This window comes from Belonocnema kinseyi, chromosome 3 (assembly GCF_010883055.1).
Source record: "Belonocnema kinseyi isolate 2016_QV_RU_SX_M_011 chromosome 3, B_treatae_v1, whole genome shotgun sequence".
Lineage (NCBI taxonomy): Eukaryota > Metazoa > Arthropoda > Insecta > Hymenoptera > Cynipidae > Belonocnema > Belonocnema kinseyi.
Window position 1 is genome coordinate 63,109,989 of NC_046659.1, and position 17,469 is coordinate 63,127,457.

The 17,469-nt window shown below is 37.7% G+C and overlaps 3 protein-coding genes across 4 annotated transcripts in view; all 3 read right to left on the minus strand.

Moving 5' to 3' along the window:
* LOC117170095 (PDZ domain-containing protein 2-like) overlaps nucleotides 1–17,469 on the minus strand; it is a 209,531-nt gene that overhangs the window by 169,520 nt on the left and 22,542 nt on the right. The gene's annotated exons all lie outside the window — the stretch shown is intronic.
* On the minus strand, nucleotides 5,686–6,564 carry LOC117169853. Its single transcript, XM_033356362.1, has one exon. It carries the CDS (start codon nucleotides 6,562–6,564, stop codon nucleotides 5,686–5,688), a length of 879 nt encoding a protein of 292 aa, XP_033212253.1.
* On the minus strand, nucleotides 6,613–8,764 carry LOC117169854. Its single transcript, XM_033356363.1, has 3 exons — nucleotides 8,597–8,764; nucleotides 8,092–8,403; nucleotides 6,613–8,022 (listed from the first exon to the last, which is right to left on the minus strand). The coding sequence occupies exons 1-3, from the start codon at nucleotides 8,762–8,764 to the stop codon at nucleotides 6,613–6,615; spliced, it is 1,890 nt and encodes a 629-aa protein (XP_033212254.1).

Sequence of the window (17,469 nt, forward strand, 5' to 3'; positions counted from 1 at the left end):
AATTAAAATTCGAAAATTTTTTCTAAAGCCTCCAGGGGACTTCGTTTTCGCACGAAAAAATTTTATGTGCCCTTATTGCATCCGGACCCACAATTTAAGTCAGCTGATTGTTGAAATTCATAACCTTTATGCGCTATCGCTCAGTTTTTAGGAACATGAAATTAATATATAATTAAAAATTGAATAATTTTAGGAATTCAATTTTTTTATGTCAGCATTGAACAAATTATTCATTCTGCCTAATAAATCAAGCTGGTTTATCCTCCAAGTCGGTGTGATTAGTAAAAGGAAAAAAGAACCTAATGACACTAAACAAGGCACTTATATCCATTTCAAGCTACTAGGTACAGAACGTGAATCTACAATCCTTTTTCATATATTTTTTTATCACATGTTTACGTTTATTCGATTTATAATCAAGATCCGTTATAGATCTGAGTACATATATCAAAATAGGAAAAGTTGACGAAACAACCACCATGAGCTCAGTGTTGGTTGATACTATCCAGCGCTATCGACGCCATATTGTATACTCTCAGCTGCTCTCTTGGCTCCTCTTCTAAATTCGTCGAAATCTGTCCAAGTGTTTGTGCATCGCCAGATCGCATTTCGCGTACGCCTTTCTGCCAGCACAAATTGAATTTCAAAGCACGCGAATGAAAATCACCCCAAACTCGACATACCTGTCAGTTAATTAACAGATTAATCGTATATCAGATATGAGACTCTGAACTTAAGTTCCATTTCTGGTTGAAATTAAGTGGCTTACTTAATTTAATGCAAAAATGAAATTCATCTACATTTAAAATTCATCATCTTGTATTACTGTGAATGTAAACATTATTTATTTGTCACGAATAATTTTTTGATAGTTCTGTTTTTAGTTTCAAACATAAAAAATAGCATCAAAAACATAAAGCTAAATTTTTTGAAACCCCACACACGAGACGAAAAATAAATTAAAAGAAAAAGTTGTGGTAAGAAAGTGCTCACGCAGCGGGCACATTTTTTTACGGTTAACGCCATTTTCATTATTAAAGCGAAAACTACGCATCCTATCAAAAAGTGGTTGATAACAAATTTGTATATCTTTTTCAAATGCACAATTTTTGTGAATTTATCTTTTACTGTATTTTGCACAGTTTGACCGAAAAATGTAATTATTGAATTTTTCATGATTTTATATGCTGTCAAAATTGGAATTTTTTATTTTTCAAGAAAATTCAAAAAGTTCTTATGATAAGCTCGTAGGGAATTCAAAAAGAAACATTTTTCTTCCCTTGACTTTTTTTCATATCTCGCGTTATTTGGCATAAAATGTTCCTTTTTGCGTGTTTTCTGGAATTTTGTAAATGCTATAACTCTGGTCATTTTTGTTTGTTTGTTGAAAAAAGTCATTAGGATAAATTATTGGACTTTTTGAATACTATGAATAAACGTACAGAGAATTTTTGAATTTTGAAAAAAGTGGTCTCAAAAATCTTCAAAATGTGCCCACCTTTTGAATTTTTATCCAAAATGCCTGTCTAACGAACTTGACCTTTAGTTTAGGACACTAATCGAGTGCACCAAAGTGCAATCTGATAGGTTAATTCTTTCAAAAGTATCATGCTCACAGACAGACAGGCAGCAATACAGACATACAGATATACAGACACATTCGTAAAAACCTGTTTTTTGGATTCAGGGGGTCTCAAAACGTGGACATTTGACAAAAATGGGGGGGGGGGGACTTTTTCGACTCGCATAAGTTTACAATACGAGTCGTAGGTGATACATAAAATCTCTGAAAAAGTCCCGATTTTCTCCCTTGCTCAAAAAAACTATAACTAAGGGGCTATGACAGTTTCTCGGGTCTCAAGTTGTAGGTCACGCCAGGATGCCTAAAATAAAAAAATTAACATTTTCCCTTTAATTATATAAGATTTTCCACTGGATGAACCACTATCTCTTGAAAAAATTAAAAATTAAAAAACTGGCAGCGTTTTGAAAAAAAGTTTCGATTTTGCATGAAAAAAATGCGCGCTTTTCGCATGGCAAAATTTCATTTTTTTGAAAATCAAAAAGATAGTGCATTGTTCAATGCAAAAACATATCCCGAATAGCCGCATAAAATTTGAAGCTGATCAGTTAATTAGTTTTCGAGTTACCACTGCAGCCATTTTGAAAAATGCAGTTTCGAGAAAAACGCGTTTAAAGTTTTGACTGCTGATTCATACTTACATTTATTCTGCTATCCCGGGGCCATACAATTCACCTTCCTTTTGTTCATAAAATGATTGCTGGTCATGTGCAGCTTTTCTACAAGCTGTTCGAGCCTTCATGATCTCTTGGTGCCGTTTCTCAGCCAGGAGGTACGTGTCATGTCGCGCCTCTCGACATATTCTCAAGCGCTTTGTATGCTCCCATTTCAAAATTACTTACGATACGGCCATATAACTTAAAAAAATTATTCTTCCAACAGTATACTATCGAAATATGCAAAAAGATATTGATAGAAAGAGATCAACGATATTGGGAAAATATTCAATTCAAGGATTTGCTGCACAGTTTTTTGTACGTATTATTAGCAATTAATAAAATGAATATAGCGTTAACACAAAGGTAATATAACTCTCAATTAAGAATGATTTCATTCACAATCGCGCTAATGTAATAGGATTACAGGTATGTTGAGCTGACCTAACCACATCTTCGAATCCAGTTAAAACCTATCTCATAATTAAGGGCTCATTTAATGCTAATTCAATGCCCTATTGCCAAATTTAATGCTGCACTATTTAAAAAAACAGGGTTTACGATAGCTTAACGTTCAGCTGATGGAACCTCATGTGAAATAAATGTTTAATCGAGTTCTATCATATCCCATAATTAGGGGCTCATTTAATGCTTATTTAATGCCCCATTGCCAAATTTGATGCTCCACTATTTTTAAAATAAACCGGGGATGACGCTAGCTTAATGTCAAGCTGACGGAACCCCATGGGAAATAAACATTTAATCGAGTTCTGTCCTATCACATAATTAAAGGCTGATCTAATGCTCTCTAAAACCACGAAAAATTATTTTCCAAAAGTCACCTCTAATACTGAAAAACCACCCTTAATATAAATTATGCACAAATTGTAAATCTGACAATACTATAATTGAGGACTCATTTAATGCTCATTTAATGCCCCATAGCCAAATTGAATGCTTCACTATTTTTCTCCAAACTGGGGGTTACGTCAGGTCACCGTTAAGCCAGCGTAACACCTGGTTTTTAATAATAAGTGAATCCTTAATTATTCTCTAAATTTGAACCAGTAAGAGACATAGATATAATAAAAATCTGTAAGGATTTTCGCTGACAATCATTGATCTCAATAATTGAAGTTTAGACAGTATTTGGTATTAAAAAAAGTTATGAGTCCATACTTGCCGTATTTTCGCGTATCGCCTTAGCGTTCAGCCAGCATAATCCCTATTTTCTCAATAGCAGAGTATTATTATTATTTAAAAGGCATACAGTTAACCTTTAATGAGCCCTCAAATGTGATACGGACAAACTTGCAATTTGTGAATAATTTATATTAAGCCCTTAATTATAGTGTGGTCAGATTTACAATTTGTGCATAGTTTATATTAAGGGCGGTTTTACCGTATTAGGGGTGGCTTTTGGAAAATAATTTTTTGTGGGTTTGAAGAACATTATACGAGCTTTTAATGATGTGATACGATAGAACTCGATAAAATATTTATTTCACATGGGGTTCCGTCAGCTTAACGTTAAGCTAGCGTAACCCCCGTTTTTTTTAAATAGTGGAGCATTAAATTTGACAATAAGGAATTAAATGAGTATTAAATGAGCCCTTAATTATGTGATATGACATAACTCGATTTAACATTTATCTCACATGGGGTTCCGCCAGCTTAACGTTCAGCTAGCGTAACCCCTGGTTTAAAAAAAATGTAGCATTAAATTTGGCAATAGGGCATTAAATTAGCATTAAATGAGCCCTTAATTATGAGATAGGTTTCAACTCGTTTCGAAGATGTGGTTACGTCAGCTTAACATACCTTAGGATTACTTTTGACAGAGGTTTTAAATTAAGTTATGATTTAACAGTTTATTTGACAGATACATTTTTTAATTTTTCGTAATTCTTTGAAACTTGTTTTAAAACTTATCTCAGTTCTCTATATTTCTTACTAACAACATATGTGTACTTGAAATTCCAATTTTGAATGACGTCAGAAGCATCAACCCTGGGGATGGGGGGCAGGAAAAGCAGCCGTTTGTCCTGTTACAAGGGAGGGGGGGCGGGGTCATGGCGATGAAGTATTAGTCATAAATAATGATAAATATTGTGTAAAAAAGTAGAAAAAATGATGAAATTACGATAGATAAGAAAGTAACATAAAACAGAACGTTTGCAAATCCTACTTACGTTTGGAATTCTACAACACTCCTACAATACAAGCGTAAGGTAAAATTGCAAACACGGTATTGGAATCACGAAATTGAAATACATGTATTTTAAATGTTATAAAACATGAAGTCAGCGTCGAGCATTCCAATAAATGTATTAGAACATTTTTAAGTGGAAAATTGTGACAAAGAATGCACGGAATTCAATAAGTTTAAATTTACAAAATTGAAGGAATTCATGAAGTTCGCGAAATTCACGGACTTCACCGTAATTATTGAATTCATGAAATTCAAGGAATTCACGGAATTAATGGAATTCAAGGAATACACGGAATTTGATGAATTCATGGAATTCAAGGAATTCACAGAAAAACAATTCAAGAAATTCACGGTGTTGTTTAATAACTCGCTGACTGGCATGGGGCAGTGAAGGAATCACATCCGCCCAAGTTCAAGTCACTACTCACGTCCAGATATATATTCACTTTAATCCAAGGAATTTATCCCCGAGTCGACCCCACAAGCACTTCATACCAAAAAAGGTTTTGGTTGTTTTGGAAAATTCGAACAGATGTAGCATCCGGAAGCTACGACCACGATCGTTCACCGAACGATTGATCCAGACGCAACCGGAAGTGATACGTCATCCGACTCGTCACTTCCCACAACACCAGAAGACGATCGAGTCGGAAAAGTCACTTCACAAAAAAAGGAAAGAGAAAGAAACATAGATTCGAAAAAAATGGAATCGTTAAGTTACCTGAAGAAAACTCAAAAGACACTTGATTTCTAATTTCGTTAAATTATCGCGAAAGCTGTACACGACTCAACCTTGACCGGAAAACTGCCAGGCTCAGTCAAAACCCTCGGATCACTACCTGAGTCCCCTCTTCAACTAGGTAGTATCCGAAACCTAAACAGAGAGACTCTAATAGGAAAATAAACATTGGAATCAAAACATGCTATTGTCCATGAAATAATAAGGTCACTGGACAGAAGGACAATAACATGAAACAAATTCTTAACATTCCGTCCGCCTCGTCCACAGAACGAAACAAATATCAAGTATGAAGCCAACAGCTTGAGGCCACCCGCCATAACACATATATTAAGCTTCTATGCAGAGGAAGAAAAAAAGAAAAAAAAGGAAGAAGATTCAGGTCCGCCCTCCACGGAGCACATTGGGCCGCATGGAGTCAGTGCACGACTGGTAGTCAACACAATTTAACGATGGGTCGGTTGTAGGTCCCGAAAGAAGTTTTAACATCGGCAGCTCACACAAGTCCGTCCTGTCCGGCGCTGACATCGGTGACCCGTGCTAAAGGCCATGTCCCACGTCGAATTAAGAAAGGGTCGACAATCAGCACGACGTCTCCAATTTGAAGATTACGTTTCGGCAGAGTCCACTTATTTCTTTGTAGAAGCGTGTGAAGGTACTCATGAGACCAGCGCTTCCAAAACTGATCACGCATTGCTTGAACCAGTCGCCAGTGAGTGACCTTGTTCAGTTCCTTATCAGAGGTTGTTGCTCTAGGAATTTGTTCCAGTGTTCTACCTACGAGAGCATGACCTGGAGTTAAGACATCGAGATCTTCGGGGTCGCCCGCAATTGAAAGCAGAGGCCGGAAGGTCATGCATTCTTCAATCTCTACAGCGAGAGTGGACAACTCTTGATAGGTGAGATTTTGAGTTCCAATGACTTTCTTCATGAGGGATTTTGTCGACTTGATATTGGACTCGCACAAGCCGCCAAAGTGAGAAGCAGATGGTGGGATGAATTTACACTTAATCCCCCTGTTTGCCGATGAATCCTGCACCAGGTTCCAGTCAGATTCTGCTTCTCGTAGTATCGAGCGAAGTTCGGCATCAGCACCGTGAAATGTGGTGGCATTGTCGCTCCATATCTTACGAGGGGCACCTCGACGACCAGCCAAGCGTCGGAGTGCGGCTAGAAACGATTGAGTGGGGAGATCTCCGACTACCTCAAGATGAACCGCCTTTGAACTCAAGCAGATGAAGAGCGCGATGTATCCCTTACTGGTACGATAGCAGCGTCCAATAGTCCGTTTTACTGCGAATGGTCGGGCACAGTCAACTCCAGTTTTTTCAAAAGGAAAACTGACTGTGACTCGTTCAGTAGAAAAATCCCCCATTAGTTGATCGGATTGCCGAAGTCGTACTCGTGCGCACGGAATACAGTTTCAGATATGCGCTTTTACAGAAACGCGCCCACGAATAATCCAGGCTCGGCGAACAGCGCACGAATACGTTAGTTGGAATCCACCGTGTAAAGCTGTTCGGTGTCCCCAGTCGATAATCAGTCCCGCGAGAGAGCTGTCGCCATGTAAGATGACTGGATGTCGCTGATCATAAGGCAACGGAGACTTCGCTACTTGTCCAGTAACTCTAAAAATTCCTGTTGAATCGATGAATGGATGCAATCGAACGAGTTTGTTTCGCTTCTTAAGTGCCTTTCGCTGACGAAAGGTGCTTAATTCATCTTCAAAGCTGCATCCTTGGGCGCAGAAAACGCAAGCTAAAAATGCGCGATGGATTTCTTCGGGAATGAAACGTTGAACCATGAGCTCAGAACGTTCTATAGCAGGCTTGAGAAGGAGCTTGAAGAGTAGACAACGTGCAATCACTTGTGTTAGATGAGTCAATGAAGAAAAGTTGCCAATCGTAGTGAGGTTGCAATGTACATGACGAACCGCAATGGTAGGCTGCTTTAATTCCATGTAATTGTCTTGGGCAGAGTCAGTTGAGGGTGATTCATCAAGACAATGGAACGCTGGCCAGGAAGCCTCCTTCTGCGAAAGCCACCTAGGGCCATTCCACCAGAGACTCTTCTGAGCTAAGGCTCGAGGATCCACTCCTCTAGGAGCAATATTAGCTGAAGTCACCTTTGTAGTGACATATCGCCAAACGGCGTTGGACAGAGTTCGCTGGATCTCCGAAACTCGATTCGCGACATAAATCGGCCAACGGGAAGGATCATCTGTTTGAATCCCACTGAGAACGTTTCGTGAGTCCGACCAAGCGTAAGTGACCGCATGAGAAAGTTTTAACTCCTCGCGTACATAATTAATCAATCGTGCCACAAGCACAGCAGCACAAAGTTCCAGTTTAGGGATAGAGATAGTTTTAACGGGTGCGACTTGAGTCTTAGACGTTATAAGTTGGACATTGCAGGCTCCATGTGAGGAATGCACTTGAACGTAAACTGTAGCAGCAAAGGCATACTTGCTGGCATCTCCAAAACTGTGAATTTCTTTTCGATCTTCAGGATGATAGCCTATCCAACGTAGGCAGTGTATAGCAGTCATCTCAGGTAGATTCTTCTGAAATGTTTTCCATCTTTCAAGCAAATCCTTAGGAAGTGAAGTGTCCCAACCAACGTGAGCTTTCCAGAGATCCTGCATGAGGATCTTCGCGACGATAGTGATTGGACTTAACCAGCCAACGGGATCAACGAGACGCGAGATATCAGCGAGAACCTTTCTATTAGTTATTGGGGACTTGCTGTCGATTACTGGTGCCTTGAATCGGAATTCGTCTGACACAGGATCCCAGGCGACTATCAAAGCATTAACGAGGCCATCGGTCTGGAACTAGAGCCAAATTCTATGCAGTCGGTCGCACACAGGAATTCCATTTAATGGAGGGGAGTAGTTGGAAGCCCACTTCCTTAGATGCATTCCTCCATATTTCAACAGCTGAATTAGTTGATCTCGAAGTTCGATGGCCGAAACTTCATCAGTCGCGCCTGATAGGATGTCATCGACATATATATTTTTTCGAATTAGCTCCGAGGCAGCAGAATAGCTGTTGGCTTCGTCCGTCGCTAGTTGTTGAAGAGTTCGAATTCCCAGAAATGAGGTGCATAACATTCCGTAGATCAGAGTCCGAAGTTGATAGTGACTATGCTCGTTTGCTCCTGGCTTTCTCCAAACGATGCGCTGAATATCGACATCTCTGTCGTCAACCCTTATCTGGAGATACATCATTTCAATATCAGCACAGAAAGAAATTCGCGGGAAGCTCCATCGCATCAAGACGGCAGCAAGGTCATTTTGTAGCTTTGGACCTGTGTACAAGAGATTATTCAAAGATAAACCTGAAGAAGTTCTTTGCGATGTTTTGAAGACAATGCGAAGTTTTTTCCTTCTCTAATCGTTGACATACAGTGTTGTGGATGCGCTTAGCACCTTGCAGAGACTCTCCTAAGGTGTGAATGCAGGATGGTCGAAGGGAAAGACGCACGATGTATCTGCCGCTGCTATCGCGTCGATGTCCGTCAGCGAAAGCTCGCTCACATTCTTGATTCTCGAGAGAAGTCAACGGGGGAATCATTACTTCCTCTTGTTCCAGAATCGCCTTAGGATGCTATCGTGGTTGTCCTTTTGGTAAACAGTTAAGGTCATCAAAGCTCTCGATTGGTCCAATCCGTCTGCAATTGAAGAGAATCCGACCGGACCAATCGCAACCCATCCGAAAACGCTTCTAAATGCGACTGGAGCCTCTCGTGGTCCCTTGCGAACTCCATCTAGGAAGAGTGATCAGTAAACATCAGCGCCTAAAAGCCGTTCTACGGGTTTGGGGACCATGAAGTGTGAATCCGCTAAGGGCATCATTTGGATATGAGGCCATTTTTGATCGAGAATTTTCTCTGATGTAGTGATAACACCAATATCTCGAAGAACGGGAGTATTCACTTCGATAGGTGGCAGTGTTTGCCGAAATTTGATATGAAGGGTCACACGTCTGCGCGCAGACTCGATTGGTTTATTCCCTACTGTGCTGATGGGAACATTGACGGCCTGTTAACGTAAGGCAAGGCGGCTAGCTAATTGGCAGGATATAAAACTGGCTTCAGAGCTGGCGTCGAGAAGGGCTCTTGTCGAAGATGATGTCCATCCGAGGTCTCTACGACAAACTGTGCCGTAGCAAGTAGAACTTGTCAGGAAGAGGCGGATGAGATTCTTTCGGTGGGATGATCAGATTCCGAATCGGAAAGAAGCTTTTTGGGGGTTAAAGGGCCCGAGTCTTCAGTCAGAGGCCTTTTGCCAGTCTTGTCTTCATGAAGTGTGCTATGATATTGCTTATTGCACAGACGACAACGAGAACTTGAAGGGCAGCTACAGCTAAAATGTCCCTTCTTGAGACAATTAAAGCACAAGCGTAGTCGAAGAGCAGCTTGACGCCGAGCAGGAGCATCAAGCTTATGCCACTCTTAACAGTGACCGACGAAATGGTTTAAGTTACAGGCAGCACAAGATTAAATGGCTGACGTAGCGAGTAACCGAGTCTTAATTTTTGAGTCAGAGAGAGCGTTCCAACTTGAGACGGTGGACCTGCCCCTTAATTCACTCATTGACGTGTGCACTTTTTCAGTAGCCTTAAATGCTCGAATTCTCTGCTGCAGGAACGCTTTAATTGCGGAAAAGGTTGAGATTATATCGTCTTCACCCAGCTGATTTTCCCAGTCTCGGCGAGTAACGGAATGCATTGCTCTGACAGTAACGAATGTAAATATGGGATCCCAATTCTCAATCGGGCATCCAATGAGGGGGCCGTGAGATGGTGTCTAAAAGAGTTTGCAATCCTTCCGCGCTCTCTACCTTCAGGGTTTTGATGTCAGTTATTTCCAGACTGTTTTGTAGTTGGCCTCGGTTATCGATATCATATCTAAGGCGCTTTTGGCTGCACCTTGAACCACCCCCTTCAGGTAGTACAACGTCTGCACTGGAGATAGTGTTGTATCATCATGTACCATGGAACGGAATAGGTCTCGAAAGGGCTCCAAGTCCTCTCGTTGACCTGAGAATACGGGCAGATTTATTCTGGACAAATTTGTGAGCGAGCGACTGGCACCGGGGGAGCTGAGAGCGACATGGTACGGTCGAGACGATCTTGTTCGTCGTAGAGGCGACTGAGAGTTTCTACGTAAACAGCTTGGGTGGAATCGAACTAATTTTCAGTGAAATATATCTCACCGGCAATGGCATCTTTGGTTACAAGTTCAAGATGATTTGATCTAAGAGTCTGGAAATAATCGTTTAATAATTGAATTTGGCTGCATAAGAATCTGGGAGTGATCGTTTGTTGCTCAGCAACAAACACAAGGTTCCTTATGTTTGAAATCGAAGATACCAAAGACAATTGGCTCTTTAATAGATCCATTACTCTCAAGATGATATGCTCTTAAAACTCCATAAACCTTGCGATGTTTGCAGACCTGAAACAAATATTAATAGCAACATAGAACCCCAGTAAGGAATTTCATCTTGCAGGAATAAAGAAAACAGAAAAATGAAAAGACAGGGAAGAGAGTAATAAATTTTCCATGTAATGCGGAGACCCGAGGGAACAAATCCGAAGTCAGTCCTTTTGACACCAATCCAGGTTTGAGCAAAATTAAATAACTAGAGAAAACATATGGTCTGTCATTTTTAATAAGTCTGTCATGTCTGAGAGCCTGTCTCACGCTGCTTGCAATGTTTGAAACAATCCTCAATTAATACTCTACCATGCCTGAGAGCCTGTCTTGAGGCTTTTGCAATGTTGCAAACAATCAATCATCAATATGTCTATCATGCTTGAGAGCCAGTCTCGAAGCATTTGCAATGTTGCAAAAATCACACAGTCATTCCTGAGAGCCAGTCTCGCGGCGTTCTCAATGTTGCAAACAATTCATTCGCAGTATGATAGTCATACCTGAGAGCCTGTCTCGTAAAGTTTGCAATGTTGAGAAAAATCATACAGTCCGTAAGTACATTTGTCATGCCTGAGAGCCTGTCTCGAGGCGTTCACAATGTTGCAAACAATCCATTAGCAGTGCAGTCGTCCCACCTGAGAGCCTGTCTTGGGACGTTTGCTATGTTAAGAACAATCATACAGTCAGTAAGTACGTCTGCCATGCCTGAGAGCCTGTCTCGAGGCGTTTGTAATGTTGCAATCAATCAATCATCAATATGTCTGTCATGCTTGAGAGCCAGTCTCGAAGCTTTTGCAATTATGCAAAAATAACACGGTCATGTCTGAGAGTCAGTCACGAGGCGTTCTCAATGTTGCAAACAATCTATTCGCAGTATGATAGTCATACCTGGGAGCCTGTCTCGGGACGTTTGCAATGTTGAGAACAACCACACAGTCCGTAAGTACACTTGTCATGCCTAAGAGCCTGTCTCGAAGAGTTTACAATGTTGCAAACAATCCATTAGCAGTGCAGTCGTCCCACCTGAGAGCCTGTCTTGAGACGTTTGCAATCACACATTCAGTAAATCTGTCATGCCTGAGAGCATGCTCCTGCGCTCACCCACTATCCGGCTCGAAAGAACAAAAAATGTTGTTTAATTACTCGCTGACTGGCGTGGGGCAGCGAAAGAATCACGTCCGACCAAGTTCAAGTCACTACTCACGTTTAGATATATGCTCACTTTAATCCAAGGAATTTGTCCCCGAGTCGACCCCACAAGCACTTCATACAAAAAAAAGGTTTTGGATATTTTGGAAAATTCGAACAGATGTAGCCTCCGGAAGCTACGACCACGATCGTTCACCGAACGATCCACCCCGGAAGACGATCGAGACGGGAAAATCACGTAACAAAAAAAGGAAAGATAAAGAAACCTAGACTCGAACAAAAAAATGGAATCGTTAAGATACCTGGAAAAAAACTCAAAAGACATTTGATTTCTAATTTCGTTAAATTATCGCGAAAGCTGTACACGACTCAACCTTGGCCGGAAAATTGCCAGACTCAGTCAAAACCCTCGGATCACTGCCTGTGTCTCCTCTTCAACCAAGGAAGCGCCCGAAATCTAAACAGTGAGACTCTAATAGGAAAATAAACATTGGAAGGAAAACATGCTATTATCCACGGAATAATAAGGTCACTCGACAGAAGGACAATAACATGAAACAAATTCTTTACACACGGAATTGATGGAATTTACGAATTTTATGGCATTAACGGAATTTATGGAATTCATGGATTTCCCGGAATTCATGGAATTTATGGAAGTCAGGAAATTCACGGGATTTAAGGAGGTCGTGCAAACCAAGGAATTTTTGACTTTCAAACAATTGAAATAATTCCCGAAATTCCATTAATTCTGTAATTCCACAAATTCTATGAAATTCTTGTATCTCGTGAATTTTGTTAATCCCTTGAATTTCGGTAATTTCACTAATTCCATGAATTTTTCACATTCCATGAATCTCGTGAATTCCACACGGAAAACAAATTCTTGAGGCGAACGAGTGAATCGAGAATATATTAAACTCAAAGATAGTGTCCGCTTACATTAGGTAAAACGTTTAGGTAGTTTAAGTTAAACATTTAGTTCCTTTATATAAATTACTCTCTTAATGAGTTATTTCCACAAACTTGCTAAGTTCGACATTTTATGAATTTCGACAGATTAAGTATAATTTTATTATTTTTAGATTAGAAAAAACATTGAGTAGCTATAGAAATATATTAACTTATAGTAGTCAATTTTTCATCTGGTATCGAGAAAATTAATTATCCTGAAATCCTTATAATGCTTGGAGGACAAGTTTGTTGTTTTTCTTGATATTCTTAAGATTTCAATATAGTCACCGCTTGCAATCGAAAAACTTGTAAATTATTATTACCGCAACACATACTCTATTTAATATTAACATTCGCGCACATTTAAAATGGTAAAAAGCGTTTAATTACACAGAAAATCGCCGATCCTCCAATGTACACCGAAATGGGTGTTCAATAAAGATGCAACAAATTTGAACACCACCGGTTCATTCGGAGAATTTAGGGGAAAAGCATCATTTAGACATTGTTCATTTTTGCCCTATTTTGCTAATATCTTCGTAAAAGGTAATTTTTTCTATATAAGTGTAGTTAAAAAATATTTTCTAATTTTTTATTACTATTTAATTAAATAATAAAATAATAATGATGATGATTAATTACATATATATTACAGAAATAAAATTTTGATCCATTTTTCCCCCTTAGCTTTTAACAAAGTGAAGTTAGCTGATGATTGAAGTGAAAATACCTTATTGAGGCTTTCATATCCCAACTTTTTCCTGCCGGCTGATTTAATTTATTTTTCCGGTTTGTACTGTGGACCAATGATGCCAATGTTAGCACCCTGAGCTACTGCGCTTGCGTTAGGGCTAACCGCTCATTGGCCGCACTTGGCGCACGATTCAAAATTACATTAAAAAACAATTCTTGTAACTTAAGTAAATAATTATTAAAATATCCACAAGGATATATACAAATTGTGTAACTTTGATTTCAGGCAAAAAAAATACAACACATATATTATATTAATAACAGTTTATTTTCAGTGAATTCCAAAGACCAAATTATGTTTTACAAAACATTCAATTTAAAAAAAAAATTTCTTTTAAAGTGATTGAAAATAATTATTTATAAGTTTTTAATATTTTGTATGTATTTTTCTGGGAATTCATATAATTATATAACCTATAAATACATAAATTATCACGACTGCATTGTAGTTATGCTTTCTTTTTTTTTTTACTTCAAGCGTCGTTTTGTCACGTCTCAATCGAAAAGAACTATCTGAAATTTTGTTTTATAATTATTCAAATATTATCACTATTATATTCTGCAATTAGCTTTTATATATCAAGCTGCTGAAATAGCATATGGTATTTAAAAAAATGTATCTATTGACAAATATTTTGAGAAATATTAGTCAGTCTTCCAACTCAATAAAAATAAACTGTTATTCATCAAATATATGTGTTATAAATTTTTTTCTTGTCTGAAATCAAACGTTACACAATTTGTATACATTATTGTGTATATTTTAATAATTACTTATTTAAATTACAAGAATTGTTTTTCAATGTAATTTTGAATCGCGCTTCAAAGGGTAGACAACCAACGCTCAGCCCTAACGCATGCATGAATGAAAACTATTATCATTTTATTATTGAATTAAATAGTCCCTAAAAAAGAAAAACTATTTTTCAATGCACTTATACAGAAAAATTACTTTCTACGATGATATTAGAAAAATAGAGCAAAAATTAACCAATTTCCATGCATTTGGTCAATTGTTATCTCCTCAGTATTCAACGAAGTGAGGTGAGCTAGTGATTGGAGTGAAAATACCTTATTGTATATGTAGACGGTCATGACTTTTTCTTTACATCCCGGCTTTAGTTTAAATGTCGACGGGCATGACTAACCAAACGTTTCGAAGTTGCATTAGGAAGTCCAAATGATACTTTCCCCTAGATGCCCACATGGGCACCTACATGCAGAGGAATACATTTGAGACTTGAAAACTCTCTCAAATGATCATTGTGAGCCCAATGAAATTTGAGCTGCAACAAATTGACCGAATTGAGAATAATAATATTTAATCGTTTTTTCCGTGTAGCCCACAAGATAAGTGGCTGTTCTTCATTATCGACCATTTATCGACGAAACGTATGATAATATGTGCACCTAAGCACCTGTCAACTATGATCTTGATCGCGCTTGCCCCCCTGGTGAGGCCTCAATTATTTACGAAATTTATTATATTTTGGACTTGAATTATGTTTAATTATTATAATTAAATATTTTGATATTGTTCTGTTTGTAAACATATAAAATTTGCATACTTAAAGTATTACCCTTAAAGTTGAAAACTTTATATTTCTGTCAGCGAATCATCCATTCTTTCTTACTCCAGAATGTTTTCTGTATTATTTTTCTTTTACAACGAAAATTTAAAAATTTTAAGGAACACTAGATCTATAATAAAATACGAGATACGTAGATTTATTGCATTCAAAGCAAAGTAAAATTAAAACTGTTAAATAATAACGATGATACAAGCAGTCACTTCTGCCCCACCAATCGGTGCTGCCCTTCCATACCCTACACTCCTACACTACTAGAACCTCTTTTGAAAAGGAAAATGTTTATAGTATCAAACTCCTTTTTGCCTCATTTTTTCATGAGAGGATTTCGAACAAAATTGTCAAGAATATTCTTTTTTTTTTTACACTGAAAAATGCAATTAGGGGAACTGCCGGTACACAGAAATTCGCGGATCCTCCAATGTACATTGAAATCGGGGTTCAATAGAGTTGCAACAAATTTGAGCCACACAGGTTCATTCGGAGAATCTAGGGGAAAAGCATCATTTAGACACTGTTTTTTCTCATCCAGTGCAACGTCAAGTGTCGTCTACAAACTATAAGTCACCTGTCAAGATCATTTTGTCGGTCGTTATTTGAGTGAAACAGATGTTAATAAGCAGGTAAGTTATAATAATAAATACCCAACTTTTTATTTCCTCCTATTTACCAGCGACTAAATAGTCTTGGAATAAAAATAGTACTTGGCGTGATATAATATCCAAATGTTATGTTAGTGAAAACCTACCATATGATATTCAAACCACCAAAGCCGGGATGTACAAACTAAGTCGTGACCTTCTGCATCGAAATTGATGCCTGGTCGTTCGAACCAATTTCCACTAGATTTTCTGCGGAAGTTTAAAGGTATCTTAGATATCTAAACTTGCAGTGGCTAGTATCATACATGAAAGATAAGATAAATACAATTGTATAATAAAAACAGAAATTTGTTTTTCGTGATGAGTGGGGATGTAAATTTGCATGAAACTTTAGCCTGATGAAAAGTTTCATAAACAGCTAACTTCACTTCGTAGATTGCTGAGGGGAAAATAAGGGGCCAAATGTATGGGATTCAGTTAATTTTTGCCCTATTTTGCTAATATCTTCGTAAAAGGTAATTTTTTCTATATAAGTGTAGTTAAAAAATAGTTTTTATTTTTTAATTACTATTTAATAAAATAATAAAATAATAATGCTTATTAATCACAAATATATTACAGAAATAAAGTTTTGTTCCATGCATTTGATCCATTATTTCCCCCTCAGCTTTTAACAAAGTGAAGTTAGCTGATGGTTGAAGTGAAAATACCTAATTGAGGCTTTCATATCCCAACTTTTTCCTGCCGGCTGATTTGATTTATTTTTCCGGTTTGTACTGTGGACCAATGATGCCAATGTTGGCACCCTGAGCTACTACGCTTGCGTTAGATCTGAACGCTGGTTGGCCACACTTGGCGCGCGATTCAAAATTAAATTGAAAAAATAAACAATTCTTGTAATTTAAATAAATAATTATTAAAATATGAACAAGAATGTATTAAAATTGTGTGAATTTTGATTTCAGACAAGAAGAAAGTGTATAAAACATATTTTATAAATAATAGTTTATTTTCATTGAACTCCAAAAACTGACTTATAGTTCACAAAACATTTTGTAATAGATACATTTGTTGAAATACCATATAATGTTTCTGCGGCTTGATATATAGAAGTTAATTGTAGAATTTAATAATGATAATATTTGAATTTTTTAAAAAATAATGTCAGCTGAGAATATTGTTCTTTTCGATTAAAAACTTACAATTAATTATTTTCAATCATGTTTACAAGAAATTTCTTTTCGAATTAAATGTTTTGTAAAATATAAGTTGGTCTTTGGAATTCAATGAAAATAAACTGTTATTTATATAATATATGTGTTATATTTTTCTTGCCTGAAATCAAAAGTTACACAATTTGTATACATTATTGTGTATATTTTAATAATTATTTATTTAAATTACAAGAATTGTTTCTCAATGTAATTTTGAATGGCGCTATAAAGGGTAGACAACCAGCGTTCAGCCATAACGCACGAATGAATGAAAATTATTATCATTTCATTATTGCATTAAATAGTTCCTAAAAAAGAAAAATTATTTTTCAATTGCGCTTATACAGAAAAATTACTTTCTACGAAGATATTAGAAAAATAAAGCAAAAAATAACCGATTCCCATGCATTTGGTCAACTGTTATCCCCTCAGTTAGCAACGAAGTGAAGTGAGCTAGTGAATACAGTGAAAATACCTTATTGTATACGAGGGTGGATTGATAAGTTTCCGGCCTGACCAAGAGATGGCGCCACTAGGCCTACCTTGAGGTGGCGTTCTATAGTACCATCCTTAGATAGCT

Excerpts from the sequence above, each read along its gene's own strand:
- LOC117169853 (XM_033356362.1), bottom strand. The coding sequence starts at position 6,564 with ATGGGGGATTTTTCTACTGAACGAGTCACAGTCAGTTTTCCTTTTGAA.
- LOC117169854 (XM_033356363.1), bottom strand. The coding sequence starts at position 8,764 with ATGATTCCCCCGTTGACTTCTCTCGAGAATCAAGAATGTGAGCGAGCT. Across the intron at positions 8,404-8,596 it reads CTAAGCGCATCCACAACACT|ATAAGGGTTGACGACAGAGA; the intron begins GTATGTCAACGA and ends ATGTATCTCCAG. Across the intron at positions 8,023-8,091 it reads GAATGCATCTAAGGAAGTGG|TTCCAGACCGATGGCCTCGT; the intron begins GCTTCCAACTAC and ends ATTTGGCTCTAG.